This window comes from Barbus barbus, assembly GCF_936440315.1.
Source record: "Barbus barbus genome assembly, chromosome: 7".
NCBI lineage: Eukaryota > Metazoa > Chordata > Actinopteri > Cypriniformes > Cyprinidae > Barbus > Barbus barbus.
In genome coordinates this window covers 3,576,589-3,594,880 of record NC_136735.1, presented here as the reverse complement: position 1 = coordinate 3,594,880, position 18,292 = coordinate 3,576,589, and the positions used below count along the sequence as shown (strand labels likewise).

General features: G+C 37.8%; 2 protein-coding genes across 2 annotated transcripts; one reads left to right on the top strand and one right to left on the bottom strand.

Annotated features, from left to right (window-relative positions):
• Positions 1 to 582: 582 nt before the first annotated feature.
• LOC306872281 (sialic acid-binding Ig-like lectin 14) lies at positions 583 to 11,580 on the bottom strand (the record flags this gene model as incomplete). The annotated part of the gene is made up of 9 exons (XM_079420779.1): positions 583 to 892; positions 6,813 to 6,899; positions 7,006 to 7,083; positions 7,966 to 7,996; positions 8,095 to 8,179; positions 8,263 to 8,508; positions 10,706 to 10,954; positions 11,053 to 11,424; positions 11,541 to 11,580. 9 exons carry the CDS (start codon positions 11,578 to 11,580, stop codon positions 872 to 874), a joined length of 1,209 nt encoding a protein of 402 aa, XP_079276905.1. The 3' UTR covers positions 583 to 871.
• A 2,910-nt stretch (positions 11,581 to 14,490) lies between these two features.
• On the top strand, positions 14,491 to 17,162 carry LOC306872280 (tetraspanin-1-like; the record flags this gene model as incomplete). The annotated part of the gene is made up of 7 exons (XM_079420778.1): positions 14,491 to 14,547; positions 14,808 to 15,023; positions 15,139 to 15,213; positions 15,962 to 16,069; positions 16,190 to 16,321; positions 16,575 to 16,667; positions 17,112 to 17,162. The coding sequence occupies 7 exons, from the start codon at positions 14,491 to 14,493 to the stop codon at positions 17,160 to 17,162; spliced, it is 732 nt and encodes a 243-aa protein (XP_079276904.1).
• Positions 17,163 to 18,292: the final 1,130 nt, after the last annotated feature.

The following is an 18,292-nucleotide window of genomic DNA, read 5'->3' as shown; positions in this document are numbered from 1 at the left end:
GGCAGCTCTAGAAGTTCCACCTTCTAAACAAAAGAAGTTGGTAAAGTCATGGCATTACTGCAGCTGTTGTTAGAAGCTCTGGTTTCCATAAAAACCAGGTCTGAAACACACATTCAGGACTGCACGCATGCATTGGCTGGACAAACCTGAAATAAATGTTTTTTTGGGTTTTTTTTTCATTATATCTGTGTGTATGAAGCAACATTTATGAGACAGTTAATATTAATTTTATTGCAGATTTAAAATGTTATTGAAATGTGACTTTGGCCAGCAGCTTTTGAGATGTTTTACAAATATGGCAAAGTCAGCGAACTGACTTTCCTTGAAAGGGATTTTGATTCTTTTTGACCTACAAAAGGTAAATATTCAGTAATTACCTCAATGTTGGCATTAAAATGAACGTGTGATGCATTTCAGAGTAAAATGGCACATCAAAAAAGAATAAAGCATAGATCGGGAAATTATTTTATCCACTGGCATTGACTGGATTGTGAGAAGTGAGCATTGCACACAGGATTGATCAATTGTTTTTTGCGTAAAATTTGAAATAAAATGTGAAATAAGTGTCAAATAGCACTACTAGTATTGAGACCACTGATTTATTGAATGAAAGAAAAAATCCAAAATGTTAAATGTAAATAAAACAAAAAAACTCCTACAAATAAATAAACAATTATCAATAATTACAATTACAATCAAACAATCATAATGCATAAAGCAACAACATATTCACATGATGATATTACTAGCCAGCAACTTTCACTTGTAGTCTCCAGTAACGCATCATCAGGCACTTCTGTCAATCATCTAGGGCTCCACCCACACAGAGATGCATAAAGGCTGTAAAATATTTTGGTGGTGCCATCATCCACTACAGCATATTCCTGTTAGGCTGAGCCAACGAGACAAAAACAAGAAAGTTACAAATTCACAATTTACATAGTGGTGCTTATTATAGTTAATCAGAATACTGCAGTGGTGTACACTGATGAGCGTTACATTATGAGCACCCCCAGCCTAGAGCAATGAACTGGCCTGGCGAGACAGAGCAGTATATATATCACACAAGGACTGCCTTTCGGTCAGTAGAGTGTTCAGTGCCTTGTGGGTTGTTCACATGCTGTAGTGAGTACGCTTTAAAAATGGTGTACGGATGGCCAAAAGACAAACCATCGTGTGTCTCCCACAGCTCAGGGGAGCACACTGTTCACAGCAACTGCAGGGTCACAGTGTGATAAATAAGCGACAGTATTGATTCCTGAAGCATCACATCTATGGCTGAGCGCAGATGTGGATTTACCAGCATAGGCTATGGCACCTGGATGCACTGTTGGTTGGGCAAAATCCAGAACATGGCTAAATCCCCAGCGTTAAATTAACACTGACAAGTGTTTATATGTGGCCACACTTCAGAGTGTTAAAAGTAACACTAAAGCAGTGTTAAAGTTAATGAGGTAATTAAGAGATTCATTGAGTGGTGATTGACCATTATTGAAGACACCTGATGTTAACAAGTGACTTGAAAGTCTCACCTCTGCTCTCAAGGTCCAGAAAAGTATGAAAAACATCGTCAGAATAATCTGCCATCGGTGGTTCAACCGTAACGTTATGAAGCGACGATAATACTTTTTGTACAGAAAAAAAACAAAAAATAACTTTATTCAACTATTCGGCAATTGGAGAAAGACAAATTGGAGAATATCGCTGCACGCAGAATGCGTACACTCATCCGTGTTATTTACTCAATGGGACAGTCACAGTATTTCATCTAAAATATCTTAATTTGTGTTCCGAAGATGAATGAAGCTTTTATGGGATTGGAACAACATGGGGGGTAAGTGAATAATGACAAAAGTTTCATTTTGGGGTGGAGTAAGACTTTAAGTAGCAAATGAGAATCGCTAATCGCTAACGCTAATATTTTGAGACAATGGTCTTCTTAACGATTTTCAGTTTTGTTTACAATAATTAAAGCAATGAAAGAATATGTAAAAGTAAGGTATTTGGGGTAAAAAGCACCCCAGCTGTTGTGGCCAAAGGCGCAGTAATTAACATGATAATTAATAGATGGCTGACTTTTCCACTTGTTGACATGACACGGTTAGATTCAGATGGTAATTATTATGTTGGGTGTCCATATTAGAAATGATCACCATGTTTAGAATGAAACCATCATATTTAAAAACATAATATTAATCATATCATATAAGAAAATATAATTTGTTGTTACTGTAAATCTAAATTAAATTATTATGGGGTCTCCTAATTATTTTATTTTTCAAAATAAGCGGAAAATAGTATAAACTTTGCTTAAGTGATTGTTTAGAACAAGTATTAAATGAGACATTATTTAATATATATATATGTATATACATATTAGGTGAAGTATTTGTATAAATACTGTGTGCCTTTTACCCCATGCTATATTGACCCCTTGCCACCTCATACATTTATAAGATTTTTAAACAAAATAAACAACTTGTATGACTTATTCTCACACAAAATCATTTGCTACATTAATGATCAATGCAAACATATGTATATGTATTCAGATTGAAAAACTTTATTAATCCCAGGGGGAAATTGCTTACCATACAAATTTTTAATTATATATATATATATATATATATATATATATATATATAATTATTTTAAAATTTTCATACCCTCATTGGGGCTGATCCTCCCTAAAATAAAAATCCTATAATCACCCCTGCTGTCAGCCACGATGTAACACAATGGTAATGTACAGAAACCTCAGGTTGAAACTATAATCTAATTACTATTTTGGAAATTATAACGAGTTAAATAACTCCGTTACTAAAAAAGTAATCAAATTACAGCAACACGTTACTAAGTAATGTGCTACTGCCCAACATTGACCTTTGCCAACAGGATACACTGCCAGAATTATCACGGAGTGGTTTGAGGAACATGATGGTAAATTTCTGTTAATGCCAAATTCACCTGACATAAACCCAATGTTACATTTGTGGTTTGACTTGGGAAAAGTTGAGCACCCCCCCCCCCCAACCCCCAACCCCCAACCCCCCATCTATTTATATATCTATATTAGGGCTGTCAACATTAACGCATTTCATTAATCTAAAAATTTGAACGCGTTAATATTTTTCAACACAAATTAATCGTTTGATAAGGTTTGACCCCAGCTTCTTGCCGTCATCGCAGCGCGGAAGGAAATCATTGCCTGCATCCCAATGTGCACACTATCCATCCTAAATTCTATGTGATTTTAGTACTTTTCAATACTGTTTAGGGCAGATAGAGTGTATAATATACACATTGGGATGCAGGGATTGCGTGATTATAAGGCGCCGGGCTCGACAGAGAGAGCGCGCGAGAGAGAGATGTATATGTCACGAGTCCGGGCTCGGCATTTCTTCCCTGTCGCCACCAGAGGTCACCATCTCCCTTCCTCCCGGACTCATCTACGTAATCACATACACCTGCCACATCACATACACCTGCTTAACCACACACACCTGTACACTTAACACTCCCAGCTGTTCTCCGTTTGCCACAGACTATATAGTCTCCCCTTTCCCACCACTCTGCCTGGTTCGTTAATTGTAATTCACAAATGTGTTGCAGTGAGTACATTTCTTGTGTTTGGCTCTGGTCTGGGATACATGCACTGTATTGCCGTCTGGTATCCCAGATCTTTTCTGTTTAGTTTTTTGCCGTGTTGGCTTGCTGTTTTTTGAAATTAAAGAGCACTTCCCTGCACTTGGACCCTGACCTCATCTTTTCACGCCATTCCCGAGGCGTACCGTGACAGAACGAACCAGCAGACATGGGTCCAGCAGGGAAGCTCCTCAATATCCGCCAGGGAGACCGGAGAATGGAGGAGTACGCCAGGGATTTTATTGGAGTGGCTCGGCGGGTGGATATGGAGAAGACCTGCCTCATGGTCTTCTTTTACGGAGGCCTGGCCGAGCCCTTCAAGTCCCTGGTGCCATACTGGGACCCCGAGGAGTCGCTGGAGGACTACATTGACCTGGCTCTGCAGGTGAGCGGCTCAGCCTTCAGGGTGAAGTTAGCTGCGGAGCCCGTTCACCGTTCTCCCGAGGCGGCAATCCGGGGGGCGGCGGAGGCATCTGTGGCCGCACCCAGTGCCTCGCACCCGCTTCTGGAGCATCCTGGGCTGATGCACAGCGTGCAGGATCCCCCACTGATGTCGGTGCGAGCAGCGTGGTCTGTTCGTGGTCTTTCCAGGGCGGTGGTGCCCGCTCTCAAGGCTTCCGAAGCAGCGGTGCCCGCTTACAAGGCTTCCGAGGCGGCGGTGCACGCTCACAAGGCTTCCGAAGCGGCGGTGCCCGCTCACGATCCTCTCGAGGTGGCGGTGCACGCTCACAAGGCTTCCGAGGTGGCGGTGCACGCTCACAAGGCTTCCGAAGCGGCGGTGCACGCTCACAAGGCTTCCGAAGCGCCGGTGCACGCTCACAAGGCTTCCCAGGCGGAGGTGCCTGCTCACGACCCTCCTGAAGGGGCAGTGCACGCTCACAAGGCCTCCGAGGCGCCGGTGCCCGCTCACAAGGCTTCCGAAGCGGCGGTGCCTGCTCACGATCCTCTCGAGGCGGCGGTGCACGCTCACAAGGCTTCCAAAGCGGCGGTGCCCGCTCACGGTCCTCTCGAGACGGCGGTGCCCTCTCACAAGGCTTCCGCAGCAGCGGTGCCCGCTCACGACCCTCCTGAAGGGGCGGTGCACGCTCACAAGGCTTCCGAGGCGGCGGTGTCCGCGCACGAGGCTTCCGAGGCAGCGGTGTCCGCTTGCGAGCTTCCCCGGATGAATCCACCGTATCCGCCCTGGCCTCCTGTTCTGCCGGCGCCGTCCTGGCGCCCGTGTCTGCCTCCGTCTCTGGGCCCTCTTCCGCTGCACGGGCCTGGCCCACCATCCCTCCCCCTGTTCCACCTCCCTCCAGACGATTGGGGGTGTTGGTGGAACGTCTGGAAGCCGTTCCTTAAGGGAGGGGTCATGTCACGAGTCCGGGCTCGGCAGTTCTTCCCTGTCGCCACCAGAGGTCACCATCTCCCTTCCTCCCGGACTCATCTACGTAATCACATACACCTGCCACATCACATACACCTGCTTAACCACACACACCTGTACACTTAACACTCCCAGCTGTTCTCCGTTTGCCACAGACTATATAGTCTCCCCTTTCCCACCACTCTGCCTGGTTCGTTAATTGTAATTCACAAATGTGTTGCAGTGAGTACATTTCTTGTGTTTGGCTCTGGTCTGGGATACATGCACTGTATTGCCGTCTGGTATCCCAGATCTTTTCTGTTTAGTTTTTTGCCGTGTTGGCTTGCTGTTTTTTTAAATTAAAGAGCACTTCCCTGCACTTGGACCCTGACCTCATCTTTTCACGCCATTCCCGAGGCGTACCGTGACAGTATACTCATATGTGATAAGGGTATAGTGAACCAGTGTTGCCAGGGTCGCGGTTTCCCCGTTATTTTGAAAATACAGTCGGGGGAAAAATGACAGAGCTTTTATAATGTATTGCGGCCGCCCAAAGTATACACATGTGATTGCAAAAGAGAGTTATTACAAACACTCGCTGGTGGTTTAAAGTGAGTTCTGAGTAAAAGTGTACTATTAATCTCATAAATTGTCTTATGTAGCATGATGCTAATGTTAGCTCCAATGCACCTGCAGACCAGGTCCAATTCTTCTTCATGATGCATTTTATCATAATACTTCATGTAAGGTCGCAAGAAAATATTTTGTTGTATTTATCTAGAAATACTTTTGATAATAGTTGGGTAAATGTGTACTGGGATTGAAGCGATAGGGCTTGGTAAATGTTTTATTGCCAGTATTAAGGCTGATTTGAATTTATGATTAATCGTGATTAATCACAGTCCTGGACTATTCTATCTATCTATCTATCTATCTATCTATCTATCTATCTATCTATCTATCTATCTATCTATCTATCTATCTATCTATCTATCTATCTATCATCTATCTATCTATCCTACATGTGTATACAGCGGTTGCCAAAATTATTAGAATAGATTATTTATCAGCTAAACATGGTTTTAAGTCATATATTTATATTTTGTTGTAGTGTGTCAATAGGAAATATCAGTTTACATTTCCAAACATTCATTTTGTCATTAATTGTAATATTCCAGTGAGATTTTTGTTTGTACAAGGAGTCAGACAACAGCCAGAGATCCGATCTGATCATCATCCAGTCTGTCTGGAATAACATGACGAAACAGAACAAACTGAGACAGACTCAATCCAGAACAACTGTGCCAACGTCTCCAAGATGCTTCAAGAGACCTACCTGCAAAGTGAAAAAAGTAAATACGAGCTCATGTTGTGTCAATCATGTTTACACACTGCCTCCGAAACTTTGGTGATGCTTATTTGGTGATGTTTTTTTGTGATGCTCACACTGCGCTGCCATTTGAACTTTTATTAACTAAAATACTATGGTTAAACTATAGTTAGTATTGCAAAACGATGGTTAATTAGTGGTTACCCATGGTTGAACTATGGAAACCATGTTTTTTTTGTTTTATTTGTAGTAAAACCATGGTTAGTTTTTATAAGAGGATCCGAGCGTATAAACGGTCTGTGTGGCGTGCTTCAAATGAGTAGCACTGTCCCCTGGTTGCGAACCACTGCCTTAGGAGATCTAGTGCCACCTCGTTGAATCAATGCCTCGCCGCTACAGGTTATTAGGTGATCATAATGTAATGGCTCATTAGTGTAGATTACAGAGTAGGATATTTAATAGCACAAAAAAAAATATTCTCTATTGACTCACAATTGGAAGATTCTCATAAATCGTAACATTCTCATACAGAGGGATGTTCATTTTAGGATCAGGTGTTTTACTGTTCAGATTAACAGCCTTCATGAGAGAGAGAGAGAGAGAGGGGGGAGAAAAAGGAAAACACATATAGTTTGGAAAATACTAGTGATATTGTCTAGGCTTGAATAAAAAGCTGCACACTCACCACCATATTCTCATACACATATGAGAACTGACTAGGATCATATATTATGCTCATGTCATCAGACATGTTTGTGAGGGACTGAAGAGAAGAAGAAAAATATCCAGTAGTGTTGCCATCAGCAATCCAAGACAGAAGAATTGAGAATCAGAGTAATAAAATGAAAACACATAAAACAAGAATGGCATACATTATAAAACACATCAGTAAACATATTTGTGTGTTTGTTCCTTTGTGCATTTGAGTGGGTAAACGGAAATCTAGTGCTCTTTCAGTAGATTAATAGAACTAACATTTTAGTGTACACTAAAGCAAAAGATTACAAACATGGACATTTCAATACTTTAGCTGATGCATGATGTAGTAGCCTCTAAGTGTTATTTGTGAATGAATCATTCATCTGAGTCATATCTTTTCAGTGACTCAAGTTCAGTAAACCAGACTGAATGATTCTTTTAGAAATCAGACTGAATCGGTGAAAACGTCTTTTAGTCATGTCCGCCTAAAGCCTTAAATACACTGCACAATTTATTATTCATTTAACGTGCTATAGCATAGTACTATATCATGGCCATGAATTAAGAATTTGTTCCCCAGACTTAATTCATGAGCCGTTCATATTAGCTCTGTTCTGCCTGAAGTACTCAGAGATGCATTTGATAGGAACTTAAACTAATTCGTCATAAGCTTTTAAAAAAACACATTTGCTAATTGATTCTAACTAAAATCGCTGTTGTTAGCACTTAATATTTCTGTAGTACAGCCAAACAGAGTAGATCATTCATAAAAACGTATATAAAAGAACGATCATGCTCAAATGTCTACACATTAATAAGCTCTGCAGGGTGCACTCTGGGGCTACTCCATATTTTCCTTATTCATTTATAATTGCATTATTTTTCCCATCAGCGCGCCCTATTGGTAAAATCGTGTATTTGAATCCATACAGTGAAACTGACTGACCTCAGACTGCAGTTTGTTCCTTTTTACACAGCTGCTTGAGAAGAAAAACAAGCAGAAAAAACACTTATTTTAACATCACACAATATTAAATCACATAACTAACACAAAAAAGAAAAGTCTGAGTCTTACCAGGTTAGCAATGCAACTATGACAGCAGCAACAATTCCACAAAGTGTTACTACAATAGCTGTATGAGATATCTTCCAGTATAGTACTGAGACAAGATGAAAGATTAAAAGAAATTGATCAGTTTGACTCAGTTCAGAAAGATTCATGTAAGTAAATGAGCTGCTCTACCTTTAACAATGACAGTGATAGCGTCTGATCTCAGAGATCCATGTTGATTGTGAGCCTCACAGTAGAAGCGTCCACTCTGTAGTGCACTGAAACTCTGTCCAGATCCAACAGATGAGCTTTGATCCTCCTTAAACCAGCTGATTTCTGGAGGTGGGTTTGAATCACTGCTGCAGATCAGAGTCACTGAATCTCCCTCCACTATTTCACCAGATCCAGTTATAGACACTGAGATGGTTTTTGGAGGGTCTAAAACAGAAAAAAAAGAAAATAAATAATGATAGATGTCGTTATCAATAATGATACATTTGACTATCACATGACAGAGGATTAAATATCACAGTTAATGAACCATCATTAACTCACACATGACGTTTAAAGTCACAGCAGAGTATTTATTTATATCTTCATATCTGGACTTGCACTTGTATTCTCCACTGTGATCAGAGCTGATGTTTGAGATGCTGTAGATTCTTCCAGATCCTAGAAACATTCTTCCTTTAAACCAGCTGATTTTTGCAGGTGTGTTTGAATCACTGCTGCAGCTCAGAGTCACTGAATCTCCTTCCACTATTTCACCAGATGGACTGATGGACACTGAGACACTCTTTGGTGCATCTGAAGAGGGCACAATTTAAATCATCTTTTTTTTTTTAAACCCTTGTGCATCAATAAAAAAAAGTTACACTTAGGTCCATAGTGGACAAAAATGTCCATGTCAAAAAAACGGTCATGAAAATTTGAAGCTTCGGAGCAGAGACTTAAGTGTGGTTTCATTTTAAAGAAGACCCATGGCAGATTAATGTTGAAGTGAAAAAAGTTTAAAAAGTGAAACAAAATAAAATGTTATACAGGTTTAAGTTTATGAAAATGATTTATGAACAATATTTTATATTTTATTTTATGAATATTTTATATATGAAACATGTTGAACTCTAAACCTGCTAGAAAATCAAAGCCATACATCTGAACAAGTTGTGTTCCAAATTTGAGGTTGATATCTCAAAAAAATGAGCTTTCAGTAAGATTTTGTTTGGGCGCAGTACCAAATTCTCCCCATTAGATGCCAGCAAAACTCTGCTGGTGCACGCAGTGGTTGGATTTGTGATTTACCGTAGAGTTCTCTCTCTCAATTTTTACAAGAACACACACAGACAAACATACAAACAAACCACACTCTGACATCCATACCAATACACCCACACAATTATAGCTGCATTATTTGTCCAATTGGCTGTATAATATGCAGAAGCAGAAAACGGGAATAAAGCAATTATTTGCTTTATAGACCTTTTATAGACCAAACCTGAAAAAATGGCACCATCTGGTAAAAAAATTATAAGTTTGAAGCCTTGCCAACAGAATGAAAGCCTGTTAACAAAAATTGCATAATTTTACAGTTAAACGGCACTGCGATTAAAAATGGCTTTTTTAATGGGTTTCAATGGGGACATTTTGGTCCAAAAGGCACTGAGTGTAACTATTTTGTGTACCTAGTTAAGTTTGGTCTCATTTTAAAGAGGACCCATGGCAGATTATCGTTGAAGTAAAAAAAAGTTTAAAAAATGAAACCAAAAAAAAAAGTTGTAGAAGTTTAAGTTTATGAAAATGCTTTATGAACAATATTTTATATAAAATATATATTTAATGTTACATGTTGAACTCTAAACCTGCTAGAAAATAAAAGCCATAAATCTAAAGTTGTGTTCCAAATTTGAGGTTGATATCTGAAAAAAATAGCTCTCAGTAAGATTTTGTTTGGGCGCAGTACCAAATTCTCCCCATTAGATGCCAGCAAAACTCTGCTGATGCACACAGTGCTTGGATTTCTGATTTACAGTACAGTTTTTCTTTCTCAAATATTACAAGCACACACACTCATTTTTTTTAGGACAAACATACAAACCACACTCTAACATCTATACCAATACACCCACACAATTATAGCTGCATTATTTATCCAATTGGCTCTATAATATGCAGAAGCAGAAAACAGGAATAAAGCAATTATTTCCTTTATAGACCCTTTATAGACCAAACCTGAAAAAATGGCACCATCTGGTAAAAATTTTAATTTTGAAGCCTTACTAACAGAATGAAAGCCTATTAACAAAAATTGCATCATTATACAGTTAAATGGCACTGCGATTAAAAATAGCAGTTTTAATGGGTTTCAATGGGGACATTTTTGTCCAAAAGGTTCTGAGTGCAACTATTTTGTGTACCTAGTGTAAAATAGATTTATTAAAGGAAATGAGGGTGGAATATTAAAATTCCAATAAAAATACACACCTGAGCCAAAATTTATGCAGTTAGCATTAACACAGGCAAAATTATAAAAATAATAAAACAAAACTAAAATGGACAAAAATGTCCACAAGGGTGCACAAGGGGTAAACACAATATCTATTTTATTTTTTTTAAGTACTAAAGATTCTGTACTCACACGTGACACTGAGCTGAACAGCAGGAGAGATGTAAGTGTGTCCCTGTAGAGCACAGCTATATCTGCCTGCATCCTCTCTTCTGACTGACTGCAGCAGGAGTTGATTGTTTCTGTCTCTTCTCTCAGTTAATGGCTGTGAGTTCCTGTACCAGATGAATGTTGCGCTGTCAGTCAGAGCGCAGCTGCTTTTACATGTCAGACGGACATTATGACCCTCTGTCACTCTCTCAGGAGACTCCACCTGAAGATCTGAACACAACACACACATTATATCTAGTGCTGCTGTCAGACACTGATTATTATTCAACATAATGCACAGAAGAAGAGTGAAACCTCATCAAAGTCACCTGTGACAGTAAGAGTCACTCCTGGATAACCAGTCCATTTCACACCAGGCTTATCAGTGATGAATCTGAAATAGTACATGTGTTCATCTTTCTGTGTCACATGACTCAGTCTGATGGTGCAGTTCTGCTGTTTATCTCCCAGATACTGAAGCCTCTGACTGTATTCAGGGTCCTCAGACAGATCTGGATACTCTTGTTTCTCTTCACTTGATTCTTTATTTTTACCTTTAACAAGTGTTTTTGTCCAGAACACTTTCTTGATCTTATATCTAGTAGGGTATGTATAATTGCAGCTCATTATCACTGATGAGTGCTTTAGTGCACAGATGTGTGAAGGACTGTACCACACACCCCAACCAGCACTAGAGACCCCTGAAACACAGAATTCTTACTGAGCACAACGTATATTAATGTAAAATACTAATCTATATATATATATAATGAGTGCAGAACGAATCTGCGCAGTGTCTACAGTTGCAGTGACTCACCGTGAATCATGAGCAGGAAGATCAAAATAGTAGCAGCCATTCTGTCAAACTTCAGCAATACAACAACTACAACAAATATACATTAGATATTTAAAATTACATAATTTATGACATCATTAACATCATGGCTGGAAAACCCCTGTGTTCTTCAAGAAGGATCAACCCAGGACAAGTTAGGTCCTGTATCCATTAAACTTCAGAAAATGAAATGTATATCTGTTACTTTAAATAGAGGCACTTTTTTTTTTTTTTTTTTGTAAAAATAACCATTTTAAATTATTACTTTTATGCATATTTTTTGTTGTTTTGTTGTCTTCAATCGTAGCGGACACAAATAGAAATTTGAACTTTTGTATGTTTACAACTTTAGTAATCTACCCAAATAATGAAGAAAATATATGCCTTGAATCAAGAAGTGAACAATGATTATTTATACTTTTTATAAGTATTTTATAAGTATGATAGTTTTTTATCATTCACATTTCTTCCTGTCTGAAGATTTTAAATACATAACATTAACATTTAGCTGACGCTTTTATCCAAAGCGACTTACAATTGCTATATATGTCAGAGGTCACACGCCTCTGGAGCAACTAGGGGTTAAGTGTCTTGCTCAGGGACACATTGGTGTCTCACAGTGGATTCGAACCCGGGTCTCTCACACCAAAGGCATGTGTCTTATCCACATCACCACCACCCCATAAAACCTGGCTCAGGCACAATTTAGTTGACACTGATGTTTACTGAAAGATTGCACAGCATCATATGAACAACTGATAATGTGTTCGAAAAATAAACAAAAACAGAGACTTTTGGAAAAAAGAACATAGAGATAACAAAAGTCTGTCTTACCGTGCTCCTTAAAGCCTGAATGACAAATAATGAGTTCAGAGCACACACACGGTCTAAACCACATCATGGTAAACCAACATGATTTAACTTCCTCTCTCCCTTGGTTTGTGGCAAAAAAGGGTGACATAAACAAATGTCTCATTTTAGGCAAATAGATAGATAGATAGATAGATAGATAGATAGATAGATAGATAGATAGATAGATAGATAGATAGATAGACAGACATATATTTTGATAAAACATTGAACATCTGTTGATGACATTGGAGTTTTTTGTTTAGTGGCCTACAGGAGTTTTCCTGCACTTCAGATGGTACAAAGGTCTGTTTTAACAGAATTATATAAAAAGTAACATCATCATGACTATATCAGCTGACTTCAATCTAAACCCCTCATACCATAAAAGCTTCATCCATAAGGAAGTCTTTCTGGGAAAAAAAAAGAAAAAAGGCGTGTTTGTGTTTAAGCCCCACCCCCAGCAGATACTTCAGTCTGATGAGGTTTGGGGCTTCAGATTCGTCCCACACACCTGACCGCTTCGTTCACCTGTGGACGGGTAAGACTGCTTTCATCTGTTCTTTCACACACAGAACATAAAAGAGATATTATATGACTTACATTGAGGTTTTCTGGGTTAAAACTACCAAAATGTTTAGGTTCTATAATTGTAGATTTGTAAGACGAGGAACACATTCATGTTTATACAGCCAAACTAACAGAAAGCGAGATAGATTAATAGTTTTGCTAATGTAAAATCTCAATAGCTCTGACTGCTTCTCTCTTACACACACACACACACACACACACACACAAACACACACACACACAATGAGCACACAGAGAACACCAACGCAATAATTTTAACAAACGTCCTCCTCCAGTGAGCTTCACCACATTTCAAGGAACCAAAACACCCTGATGACTTCAGAATTGCCTTCGTTAGTCATATATATCTTAGAACCAGACAGTTGTAATTACTCATTCCAGTTCCTGTTAGCAGGAAGTAAAGCAGCTGTCCATTAATCTTTTTAGAAACACAGGTTTCTATTGTTATTGTTTTCTTTAGTTTGTTTTAATGGTGCACTTCTTTACAGTTCTGACGTAATTTCAGAGAAGCATATGATAAAATAGCTACACTTTTAATGATCACAATTACTTTTTAAAACAACACTATTTTATAACATTATGCCTTCCCAAGCTAACAAAAATATTCCACTACAGAATATTTGCAAATGTTCCCAGTGGATTTTGAGAACATGATTTCTGAATCTCTTCTGAATGTTCAGAATGTCTACTTCAATTTTTTATATATATTTTTTTTTTTTTTTCTTGGCAGTATACAAACATTAAGGGAACATTCAATTTATAATTAATAATTCCAAACATTATGGGAATACATTAAGGAAACATTCCATTTATTATATATTATATATTAATTTATAATGAATAGTTCCAAACATTATGGTAATGATATTTTTGAATGTTCTCTGAACTTTCTGAAACAAGTAGTAAAATTAAACAACAACAACAACAAAAAAGGTTACACAAACATTAACATTTTAGAAAAAAAAAAAAAATCCACAATTTGTGTTTTTTTTATATAAATGTGTATATATATATATATATATATGTTATATGTATTATTATAGAACATATACATTTAAACAGTATACTTGAATGTTCTATTAATGTTACTGGAAGAAGTTTAAAATAAATTTGCCAGAATGTTAGTCAAAGTTAGTTGGTTTACTGTCACCTTTGATTAATTTAATGCATTATTGCTGAATAAATTGATTAAAACAACAACAAAAACAACATTACTAACCCCATACTTGAATGGTGAAATAATAGGAAAGATAATAAAATTATCTATTACAGTTATTGCTGTATGTAGATTCAACAGTTCTGTAATAATAATAATAATAATAATAACTATCGTTATTTTCTTTACAAATTTAGTTTGTCATGACTGGCTCTTTAGGTTCACCTTCATGCCCTGGTTTTCTAAAGACATTTGTACTCGTATGTTATGTATGAATGAAGAAATAAATAAATAATCTGCTTTTTTTTTTTTTAGGAATAAGGAAAATCTGCCAAAATGTGCTGCAAGGGTTTCCTCAAAGTTATGATGTTCGTCTTCAATGGCGTCATCTTTGTGAGTATAATCGTTGTTGAGTTCTGGCCTTTCAATTTTCAATTTTTTCAATTTCGTAGCACAAATCTATGACTTTTATCTCTGAACTACATTTACTGTAAAGTCCTCTTTTAAACTGAGCTACACTAACCCTTATCAAGGGAATATAATAAAAGTCATGTTACTAGTCAGTCATGTTTCCACATGCAAAACGGTTTATTGCCTCATTAAACTGTAAAATGACACAGTGTTTTCCTCTGTTGTCTTCTTCATCATTGCAGCTGGCAGGTGCTGTCATATTGGGGGTAGGCGTCTGGGTGGCAGTGGACAAAGTTTCTCTTCTGGGCATTTTAGGCAACATTGAAGACGCGCCTCCTGAACTGGCCCAGCTGGCAAACATCGGCTACGTGCTGATCGGCGTGGGAGTGTTTCTAACGCTCATAGGCTTCCTGGGATGCTGCGGAGCCATAAAGGAAAGCAAATGCATGCTGCTTTCGGTGAGTGAACCCATTTCTGTCAAATGTGTTCAGCTAAAGCTGCTGTGAATGTTTCAGTCCTAAAGTTCAGCCACAGATGCAGACAAAAAGGTCAATTTCTCAACTTTTCTCCTAGTTCTTCAGCATTGTGCTCATCATCTTCCTCGTGGAGGTGGCAGCGGCGATAACGCTTTTCGTCTTTGAGCCTTTGGTGAGAGCTGATGCACCGCACCAGAATAAAAGCACATACTCTGAAAAAAATTGGTGTTGGATTTACAATTTGCACTCTAAACTTTCTAGTAAATTTCACAAATAATTATAAAGAAACAGCGAGAAACTCATTGATTTAAACGTGAAGTTTTGAGATAGCATTTTCTTGTAAAACATTATTTTTATTTCATTTACATTATTTTTACAACATTTTGCCCAATTTTCAATTGGATTGGTTTTCAAGATTGTTATTATTTTTATTATTGGATAAGGATTTTTGAGAAAATTACTCTCAGAAAGAAAAATTCTAGCATATTTTAAGCATATCTAGACAAACAAATAGAAATGTCCATATTTCAAACCGTGGAAGCTCACAGAAATAACACAAATGCAAAACAGCAACTCAAAAAGCCTATATAGCAAACTAAAATAAATAATTAATAATAATAAAATTACAAACTAATGATGTTATATAGAAGGGATTTAAAAAAATAATTTTATCCTGAAAATATGTGTGATTTAAATGAATTTGATTAAATGCATTGTCCATGAGTTCATATTCACAGTACAGGAAACAGCACATTAAGAAGCACAATGGTTTATTCTGTCTGTATAAAAATACATATAACATCCACATCCTTATGATTTGTTTATGATTCCATGTGGTTGAAATGAATCTGTCTTCACAAGTATGTAGCATGTGATTCTGTAAAATCAGAGGCTGAACGTGAATTTTATCCACATTCCAGGTTCAGAAAGCTCTGGATGAAATTGGACTGAAAGTTGTTAAAAGCATTGAGGCCGAGTATGGCAAAGATGAGAGTTTCACTTCAGTCTGGAATAGCACTATGTCTGAGGTACGGCACCAGACATCATGTCTAGCTGTTTTCTGATATTAGAAGCTCTAATAATTCAAACCCCTGTTTGCAAACCACTGCATATGCAAGCATGTGTTTTTTTGTTTTTGTTTTTCCTAGCTGAAATGCTGTGGATATTACAACTACACTGACTTCATGGGCTCTCAGTTCGTAGCTACAACGAGTTTATATCCTGTCACATGTTGTGCAAGCAGTTTAAGACCATGCAATTTAAATGAAGCAAACAAAGAGGTATGTTATAGAACGCTTTGCGCAGAAACGTGTATGTATGAGATATGTAATGTATTGTGAAATGAATGAACGTATGACAATCCCATATAGCCTCACTGCACACCACTAATTTGTCATACAGCAATTTGCATTATTTTGGCGCATTGGTTTAGCCCATTGGGTTGGGAATAATATGTGCATAATTGTCTAAGCAAATGCAGATATTGTGTTGATGTGTGCATTTAATCAGTGTGTGTTTTTGCTGTTGTTGTAGCCGGTCGTGGGCTGCTTCCAGGTATTAGTGGATCTGATTGAGAATAATGCAGTTCTGCTCGCTGGTGTGGCTTTGGGAATCGCTGCTTTAGAGGTATTTACTTCATTTTTACTTTCCACTTGAGGAATTCAACACATGGAAGATCCTCTGTGCAGATTAATGTCTTAACATGCACAGAATGACAAAAGACAAACATCATGATGATCAATATCTTAGTATGCGATACAATAGAACTGATGGTCTGAATTAATTTAGGAAAGGTCCACCTCATATTTCATAAAAGTTCACAGATTTTTGATATGGAGGTTTGCATATCTATAAGCAAAATTTAGCACAAAGATGGTCAATCTGGTTAAACCAATTAAGATACAAATAAAGTTTAGTTACAAAAATGTAAGTAGATGTAAAAAAAGGTAGTTAGATTGTGACTTAAAAAAAAAAACAGAAAAAAAGGGTCAAGTAGCCAACTCATTCAAATTCGTATTACTGCAAATGATCTATTTTATACATTATTGCACACCATTTCTTTCTTTACAGATTGCAGCAATGGTTGTTTCCATGATCCTCTACAATAATGTAGGAAGATGAGACCAGGACTGACTACAGACGGTGTTTACATCACTGTTTACTGTAAAATGTAACTATTAAATATCTGAACTAGAGTTATGTAAATACTACATGTGCTGCAGTATGAACGACATTTGCACTAAAATCTTTGATTTTTTTCCCTTTTATCCTCAAGTACAAGCACATTTTTACTCTGTGCTCAGTGTACTAATATATGAGCCTGACTCCAAAGGTTTAATATAAAACAATATTGTGTTGAATACTATAGCTCATTAAAGATCACTACAACACTTTCTACATGATCTCTGATACAATAAAAAACCTACATCCTGTAATATTTTGATGTATTTGTATGAATGAAACAAACTGATATTTTTAAACGTCTGTACCAACTATCTTATAAGTCGGGAAACACTTTTGAATACTCAGTTGATGTCAATGTTAATTCATAAACGTCTCATGATTGTATCATATCACAGCCACTGGGGGTCCCTCTCAGTCGAAAGATTTATTAGCTCATGAGTCATGGATGTTAGCGAAACAAATTAACTGTATCTGCCTTTTGTCTTTTGGATACACTGTAAAACCCAACAAGTTAGGTAAACTCAAGCCGTTTGCGTAAACTGATTGCTTTAAATTGCCTCGGGAATTTGTTTACTCAAATGGTTTGAGTTACCCTAACTTGTAATTGGCTGTAAATTCGAGGCACAGGTAGCTCAGTCTTTTGTTTATCACCACTCCCCTACACTCCAAGACAAACACAGCTGGAAAGGGCAACCTGGTCTCATGGCATAAACATACCTGGGGGCAGTTTTTACGTACCTTGCTGCACGTTTCGCCGCAGTTTCAAAGAGAAATGTCCACTGAGTGGCGCTAAAACACGGGTTCAATACGTAAACCCTGGCACATTTTTATTACATTGCTTCAGGTACGTACTGTGGCGGTTCAGAATTCAAATATCCGGGGTCTGTCCCTAAAAGTTAATGCTCTAACGTGTTGGAAATATGCTCTACACCAAACCCAACCCAAAACCTACCCGATAGTGTCGACAAATGCAAAACGTATATAAAAACGCATTTGTTGATGCAACCGTGCTATTTGAACTTCCTTTTATGCAGATTTGAACTGTTTTGTTGAACCGTAGCTACACT